The sequence below is a fragment of the Notothenia coriiceps genome, unplaced genomic scaffold, assembly GCF_000735185.1.
Source record: "Notothenia coriiceps isolate Sejong01 unplaced genomic scaffold, NC01 NC01_scaffold00011182, whole genome shotgun sequence".
In the NCBI taxonomy this organism is placed as follows: domain Eukaryota; kingdom Metazoa; phylum Chordata; class Actinopteri; order Perciformes; family Nototheniidae; genus Notothenia; species Notothenia coriiceps.
Window position 1 is genome coordinate 96,359 of NW_011343883.1, and position 9,041 is coordinate 105,399.

General features: G+C 41.6%; 1 protein-coding gene across 2 annotated transcripts in view; it reads right to left on the reverse strand.

Moving 5' to 3' along the window:
• The window catches only part of tcf7l1b (transcription factor 7 like 1b), a 31,606-nt gene extending 22,853 nt beyond the window's left edge, over window positions 1-8,753 (reverse strand). The window contains exons 1-3 of one of the 2 annotated variants that reach the window (XM_010772381.1): window positions 7,875-8,753; window positions 7,681-7,753; window positions 7,462-7,589 (exon numbers count right to left, since the gene is read on the reverse strand). In XM_010772381.1, coding sequence (XP_010770683.1) covers window positions 7,462-7,589; window positions 7,681-7,753; window positions 7,875-8,060 — 387 coding nt within the window. In that variant the 5' untranslated portion in view covers window positions 8,061-8,753. The remainder of the gene's footprint in view (window positions 1-7,461; window positions 7,590-7,680; window positions 7,754-7,874) is intronic. The other variant, XM_010772382.1, reaches the window with a different exon arrangement.
• Window positions 8,754-9,041: the final 288 nt, after the last annotated feature.

Genomic DNA, 9,041 nt, shown 5'->3' on the forward strand with positions numbered 1-9,041 from the left:
TTCATTACCTCATAAATTGAAATTGAGAAGATAAGGTCAGGAGAAAGTGCTATTCTGTGGCCAAAGTAAAACATATTAGAAGCTTCTGCTGTTTATTCTAACAGGGTCCACAAGTCTGGTTTCAGATAAGGAGGCTACACATTTTTAAATGAAAGTGCCTTTGACTTCGGATTTAATTGAATTTATTGCTCCGCAGAACATTGTGACTTCTTAACAAGTACAATTGGTTTATGAGGGTAACTGGGGGAAGCAAAGGGCACCCGAAGGTCACGTTCTTATCAATATTAGGACGAGGAGCATGCTGATCTGTGGGGAGATTGTGCTTATGATATTTCACAAACAATCACAGGCAATTACCCGTAACCTTAAGTTAACTTAAACGGATAAAAAAACAAACTCATGACTAAATCAAATAGGTCATGACAATGACATAATTATTTTACGAATAAACTAATTCATCATAATGTTGCCACCAATTAGGCTGTTTAAATTAAAATCTATACTTTATGTATGCTCTTATGCTTTCACTTGGAGAGTAAACATTTACACACTAGACAAAGACAAAATTAGTTATGTATTATAAACACATTTTATCTATTTAAAAACGAAGTTAATATTTTCCCGTTGCATTTAAGACAAAGAAAGCCAAAGTAACTGCATAGTAGCATGTGTCAGGGCATATAAATGTATTAAACATGGAAAAAACCCCGTGGCTCTGTTTAAGATTTATGTAGTTAAACATACGATCCATTACATACTCTGCTTGTGTTTTTAGAGCCGGAGCTAAATTCAGATTACAGATGGCACTTAGGCCTCATCGGTTACATCACCAGTTACAGCTGTGAATTTATAGCATAATGTACGTTTAGATTTTTCCATGGGTATCAAGTATAAGATAGATACTGCCCCATAAAATAAATAAAGGAGGAACGTGTCAGGGAAGTTATCATCCAACTAACTTTGGGGTTTCCCATAATAACCATAAACTGGTTATAGTTAAGTATGCTGCATGTGTGCAATGGGTTGACATGCGTTCGTCAGGGGATGTGAGCCGCAGCGGTTATCCTAACTCGCTCCACCATTACAGGACAACCTCAGTGGGAAGCAGCCAAACTGATTTATAACTTCAACCAGGAGAACAGCTGCTCAGCTCGCTGTCAACTAACCTCAGTCTGGACGGATATCCATCCACTTCTTAATTTAGTATGACCACTGCAACCTCCCAGATACTACGCAAGACATGGCCTTTACCAGGGAGAACATGCTCAATGTGAACTGAAGCAAAGCCTGATACAGATCTTAGTATTACTGATGCAACATGTGCCTGATGTGATACTTCTCCTGCTGTTTGCTGATTGGCCTGTGACTGTAAGTGAAAGGTAGAGCATTGTGGCCCATGGTGAAGAAACTCTGTGGGAGACAGAATCCCTCAGATAAGTGAGTGCCTCTGGGTCTGGAAGCCGGCCCACCTCGGGATAACAGGCAAGAAGAAATGCAGGACCCGTATCTGCCCCAGCTTACGCTCCCACCACCACCACCACCACCACATCTCATCAACAATCTCTCGCTCCCTCTCTCCTGATGCCTGCAGAGCCTAAACTGAAAACAGCTGCTTTGAATACCAGACTGATGAAATCCTGTTTAGGGCTTTTTCTTTCTCTTCCTGCTGTACAATCACGTTTTATTAGAATGGAGTGAAGCGTTTAAGGTACAATTAAAGAGGTAAAACATTTCTTTATGTGAGCTAAACAGTCGTGGAGATATATGGGTATGAGAGGGCTACATTTGGGACAGTCCAACAACAGAGGATAGTTTCGTATAAAAACTAAATGGCCTGTTATCAGTTCATCTTAAGTGGTTTATTCCAATTATGCATATAGAGCGTAGAGATAAGTAGATACGTTTATTAATCAATTGTTGCATTATTTTGACTGAAATTTCCCCAAATCACTACTTTAAATCCTATTTATTTTTGATAATTTGCTTTTTTAATGGCCGTTGTGCAATATTATCTGGAATTTGCAGCTCAAGCTATTAATTAATTAATCCACTAACAATGTCAAAAAAGAGTAAGAATAACCATAAAGCAAGAAGAAGCTGCAAAGATCTCATTTACAAATGACTGATTATCAGAAATAGTTTCAGGACCAACAGGACTGTCAGTCTTTGGGAGAGAGTCTGACTAACCTCCTGGTAAATCCCCCCCGCGCTCCAGGTTAAGACCACAGAACAGACTTGACTAAGCTGGTATTCACATGACACATGATACGTGTCTCCACCGCCCACACCTCACCTCACGCAGAGCTTCAATTCGTGCCAAAAATATATACCTTTCTGATAATGAGCAGATGTGGAGGACTGGAGATAGCAAGCGTCGTCTTTCCATCGCTTCCACTCGTCTGTCATCTCTCGTAACGGTTAAACCCTGCAGTGACAGTAAGGGCGGACTGGATAATATCCTGACATTAGAATCCCATACTGAAGAGGCAATATGTTTCCAATCGAGAATTATGCTTTTAATTGAAGATCTGTTTTGAAGCGTATTGTGACCCCGAGAATCTAAATCAATTCAAGGCTTGTCCTACCGAAAGATTTACACCCCTGATGTAGACATGTTTTGGTTTATTGAAAGAAGAGTTTTGTTGTTGTTCGTACAACATATCTTAAACTCCTTCAATGCCAGAGGGAAAAGCTGAGTTTTTGGAGTGAGCTAAGGTGCATTAGTGATCTTCACCTTTGGCCAAATGTATCTCAACTCAAACAAAAGTTCTAATTTTCCCAGGCAAAAGCAATGTACCAAACAGCGCAGAAACTCCGGCCAAACACAGCGGATGAGAAAAACACATTAATTGATAAAAACACATTTGCACACATATTCGTCTTGGCACATCAAAGGGATTCATTGATGTCACTGAACATGGGGGAGTCTGCGGCTGGAGAGGGGAGATGTTGGTTATCCTTTCCTCAAAGGGTGCTGAGATGCTCCTGATGGGCCACGCACGCGAGAAGCCAGAGAGCGCTATAAACAGAATTTCTAATGTCAGGCGGGCGGGTGGGTGGGTTTAGGTAGTGAACTAGCAGAGAACGGGGTAAAGGGAGGAATTGACGCCAGCTCAGGCTTTCCACAGAGACCAAAGAGGGAAGGATACAGACCGGGACTGACACCATTTCATACACTTCTACACAAATGATGCTAGGAAGTCAACGTGAGCACGCTCTGAAAATGAACTGCATGAGAAAGACTGCATGAGAAAGTGTATGTGAAGCTACTGAAGCTAATAACATTATTAGGATATGACATCCACTGACTTTAATTGTCTTTGAGTGATTTGTACACGTAACGGCAGGTAAAGAGGCTCCTTTCTAATCCCCACTTTAAACAGCGTTGCTTTATGTCGCACTAATTAGACCTGACCTCGATTACCCTTACGTAGCATAAAAAGTCATTTGCTGAGACACACAGTTGTTGAAATACGCAACCATTGCAAACTGTTATCAATTAAAATGCTTCTATTTTTTAAAAGTGCAAATATCAATCCAAACAACGCCCTTCCTCTAAAACTAAATCATGATTAATATAATATTTCAAAACCCTTTTTTTCCCTAATTTAATTTCCTTAACCCCAATACTGAGTTCATCATCGAAATGAATCACTCCAGACGAGGGCTCTCAGCCAGCGATGGCATTTCTGCGGTTGCTCGGGATCTGTTTTTAATTGAACAGTGCCACTAAATTGATGTGGATGTGTTTGCCTTTGAAGGAAAACTCTTCTAAAAACTATAGACCTAGTCAAAAAATGTTAGCTCTGTTGACACAGTGCTTGGCTGAAAAAATATTTGCGCCCTAACGTTCAGGAATACAACTCTGAGGGTTGTCAGACTGTGAGCCCTGCACACTGTTCCCTCTGTTGCAAAGTATCCACACAGCCTCACCTGCACCCCCCCTCCACCCCCGACACTCAAACACACACACACACAGACGGGCAGCACGCATGGTTGCATGTGTGCAGACTCTCACACACACAAACACATGGTGAGCGAAATGCCAAGTGAGCCACCTGATGAAAAGACACCTCAACACAAACAGCGTTTGCTTATGCAGGGAGAGGCCCTTTTATTCAGCGGGACAATGTCTGTGTTGACTTTTCTTTGTCTGCACATTTTTAAGCACCAAAAAGCAGCAGAAAGAATGGAGAAAAAAGAAGTCAGAGAGGCATGCAATCGCGGCCAGCGACATGTTCAGACTTATACAAGCTCTCCATTCATATGTCAATCTCAAAACATTTTCTACTCCACAATCATGCTCTGGAGTCCCACTGCGTATATTTGATGAAGATATATTCGAGTGGCTAACCTCGCTCTCGCATACGTGCAAACCTCTCACACACAAGAGGCATTTCACTCTTTAGTGATGATGATGATGTACTCGCTGAGTTATCTAAAAGTGCTGATGAAGCGGGCAAGAGGTGGCGTCAAGCCGAGTGTGTGCTCACCAATTAAATCTGGCACTAGTCTGTCACTACGGGAACAATGAGGCGGTAATCACATAAATTAATTGACAAACAATACGCTTGATTTGTCAGGGAAGATAAAACTTGGTCTAGCCCCGCACACCACAGCAGGAAGAAGTCTGGAGGAACATCTCTGCAAACATAAAACCTCCTCCTCAGCTCTCAGTGGATTACAGCAGAATGTCAGCTCCGAGCAGGCTTTAAATCAGTTATGTTGGTCCTCAGGGGAACTCTGTGCTGATCCCATGTAGGCCTGTCTCTCATTGCTCATGCTAGGGTTGCCACATCCAAATTTAAAAGCCTGGGCCTCAAATCCTTCATCATGTTGCACATTTCAGGCTGAAATCACAGCATGAGGACTCTTGAGCAACACCTCGTAACTATAATTGAGCCGTGTGTCTTCTAAGTGCTGATATGTGAGGAGTATACATATATGTTGCTTCAGATGGCTTTATTATTTCACAAAATCACAAAGATGCCAGACCAGAAAGGGGAATTGTAAATGGATACATGCAGGAAATGTAAAAAGCTAGCCTCTAACAAACGCTTCTATCAGTTATTCCAGAAAATATTTACAAAGCTATGAAACTTGACCCCGGATATGAAAGCAGTGGATTTCATCAGAATGGCATGATTCACATGATCTGTTTGAAAGCCATAACTTTATTGTGTCTTGTGCAGCACGACCACATTGCACACTACACTTATAAAACTAATCCGTCAGTACCTACAGGGCTTTCCAAGACACACAAGCTATAATAAACTTGAAATGTTTTTCAGAGGTGACAACCAAAATGTGCTTACACTGCGGGCACAATTTAATCTCACAACCCAATCAGCTCTTTCCCACAGGGTGATGATGCGTGATAAATGTTCAGTTCAGTGTTAAACCAAGTTGTTTGCCAGACATTGCTGCGAGCCACGGGTAAATATGATCTGACTGTATTGAACTTCATCCACAGGTGTAAATAAACCGACCCCCAGAATGCGAGCCTAAATAGGTGCTATGTGAAGCCCCTCATCCATCAATCTCACTGCGTTCCCACTAAGCCATGAGCAACATAGAGGACCTTAAGACGTCTGCTAAGTATGCCAGCCATTGTCTGCATGCATGTTTTCTGCCACGCTGATGATTGACACAGTCAGCTCACCCTGTCCCATTGACCTCATTCTATTCTTTTCCTAATATGGGGGATTATACCTCTGAATTTTAAATCGTCTCCAATTATTCGCTACTTTGCCTCAAGTAACAAGAACAACGGTTTTTAATTTTCAACTTTGCTTTGCTGGACAAAAACACAAGGGGGTGAAATGCTTTCATACGAGAGACCCACAAGTGACAAAACAAAGAAGAGGCTAGATAATAGGCTGCTAAAAATTCTGTGAGGCTCTTTCCTTGATTCTATAAAGACATCTAGCAAAGCTTCCTGCTAAGAAAAGGCACTATATATTATAATGTGCCAAATATGATTACATTTACAAAGTCTGGCATCCAAAAGCAACGAGATATGCAATCTCCACAGTGGTATGTATCACCCAGTGTGAGCAGAGTAGCCATTTAGTTAATGAGCCCCAATGGGGACCTCCAATGAAGCCATCAAGACTGCTCAGAATAACAATGGTCAACTAACGCCTTTCTAATTGAATGGAAGGTAGAGGGAGGCGAGGGGAGAGGGCCAGAAACAGTGAAAAGGAGACAGATAAAAGGGGGGTTGTGGGGTGGGGGGGGTCGTCTTTTCAGTCAGATGCCTGCCAGGCTTTAACGAAAGTACTTGTTTTTTGGGGGGATGTGACATGGATTGGGGGATGGACAAGCTCGGAGGAACACAGCTCTCCAGCAGTGATTATTACAAGGAAGTTTGCATAGTTAAATTGTATTTAGTGCGTTAGCAATCCAAATATTTTTGGTTAAAATGCTTTAAATCATGCATTTTTGTTGGTAATCAGTATTCATTGTGAATACTTTAACACGCTTTTTAATCTAATGCTGGATTTCTTATTATGAACTTTCTAATGTGACTTCATTAATCACATTTGTAGCGTTACCAACTGTTGAAGGCTTATTGTAACGCCGTCATGCTTCAGTAACCTGTTGTTAAAGCATATTTAATATGTGATTTGTATGGCTTATACAGAAATAAAAACGATGCAACAATAATCCATGTAGTGGTTAAAAGCCCCTTTAGAGATTTGTGTACAACTGATGTGATGCAACAAGTATATGAATCATAGTGCATCAACAACACGTACTTAAGAGACTGTCAACCTTATCTAGACTTTTAAAAGTCTCCAGACAACTGCTGTCACAGACACTGCACTGACATGTGTGTCAAAGCATATTATTACAGTTGTGACTGTAAAATATGTCTCCAGGGACCACTTTTTGTATTCTTGCACAAGAAGGTGTGCAAACATGTATGGTTAAAAAGGACTATCACTCACTTGCCTGCAAACTCAAGCAACCCTTTCCGTACTTACAGGAAAAAGACAAAACAATATTGTGACCAACTTAATAAGATCCTGTTATTCTAAAATAAAAATAAATATTTTGGCTTTTCACTACAAAATGTAAGAGATGGTAGCACAAAACATAGCTCAAGCAAAGCAAGGTCACTTTTAAGAATATAATCAAGATGCAGCATGTTTCAGGGTATTTTCGACAATGAGTAGCCATACATTTTATATATATATAAAAAAAAGAATGAGTCATGTGTCTGAACTTTGAGACGAATGAGAAGTTGTCAAATGCGAGGGCCGGGTGGCAGGGAGAAATGTATATCCCCAAAAAAAGAACAAAGAAGTAGTTAGTACTCCTTGAGAGGCCACTCGGAGGGAATATGGCGGTCTGGCAGTGCACAAGGAACTTTTACGCACGGCCAGAAGTTTTAGCAGAGTGCAATTTGAGCGAGGAAAAGAGAGGAAAGAGTGAATTATCCACGGGGACACTTACTGTTCTTGCACTCGGAGACAGTGCACCGTTGGATAGGTATGGGTTGGAGAGGTCTGGGATCATGAGAAACGGGTAGCCAGGATAGTGAGGACTCTTAAAAAAGCCACCATCTTGCTGCCTCCTCAGTGCTGCAGGGGAAGAGGAGTGTTAGTTATTAAATAAAACGACCACATAACTGATAAGATATAGCAAAAACAATGAGTGTGTTTCATTTTTTACCTTCACTGAAGTAGTCTCTTGCTTTCTCATAACTTTCTAAGTCGGGTCTGGTTTGGGGGCGCCTCTCTGCTTGCTGACAAGGGGAAACAAAAACACACGGAGAGGAACAAACTATTGAAACTTTCAACAGCATAAACTCTTATTTTCTCTTCGTGCTGAGCAGATGAGAAGTATTACATGTGCAGTTTCCTTACCTCTGAGTCTGACGAGCTGCTGTTGTTTTCCGACTCGTTCACTAAGGAGGATTTCAGATCATCCAAATCCCTTTCCGCTGACACATTTTCGGATATCTTTTCCTCCTGCTCCCCTTCGTCTTTAAAAGAAATCATTTCATCATTGGCCCCCAAATCATCCCCACCACCTCCGTTTAGCTGTGGCATTTTTGCAGAATAGATAGTATCGAGGATAGGGGGGAAACAATAACAATTGACTGTTTTTGTGTATCGGATCAGTCCAAACTGGAGTAGTAAACTAACTACAAGAAACTGTTCATGTTTCAAACGCCCCTTCTCAACCACTGAACGTGCTCCCGTGGTCCATGACGAGCCTGGCGATAATAATCCACAGTAAAAGTTACGACGGGGATGAAACAAATATCGATGCGCGTTTGGCGTCAACGGCCGGATGCGCAGCAACTTGGCAAAGTTTGGTCTCCTTCGCAGCTTGTGGACAACTTGTGGCCCCTGAGTGTCTCCGTGTTGTGCTGCAGAGGAATGGGACTCTCTCTCCTCCTACAGAGCCCGGGGACAACATAAACTACAGTCCGACCGAGAAGGCTTACAGAAGAGCAAGAAACACGTCCGATTTCATCTCCTAATATCCATGTGTGAGAAAACAATGGCTGGAGTAAAACAAAAAAAACAACAGAAAAAACACGAAACGGTCAGGCTGCAGTTTTCTTCACTTCTCTCTCGCTTGTTTCTCTTCACGATTCGCTGGTGTATCTAACAAAGTTTGCAAAAAGAGGAATAAAACCGGATGATAAAAGTGTGTAACGAAAAATGTTCAACTGGACGTAGTCGCCCTTTCCCTCCACATTGCTGCCGGGGAATGCGCCCTGAAAACTACTTGGTTGTTCAAGTGGAAGAAAAAGCGCAGCCCGTCCGTAGGGGAGGAGTTAGCTCTGAAAACCGACACTTCATTCAGCTCGGTGTGGATCAGCTATTCTTCAGCCTGCACAGCCGCACACAGCAGGGAAATTAGGGTATTTTAACAGAATAATGGAGGGGGAAAGTGTAGAGGAAGCGCAATCAAATAAATGTATTGAACGTTTTTTGTTTTTATTTTTTTAAATCATAATAATACAAATTGTTAGGCAGCAATAATAATAATAATAATGATATGATTTGAATAATAATAAT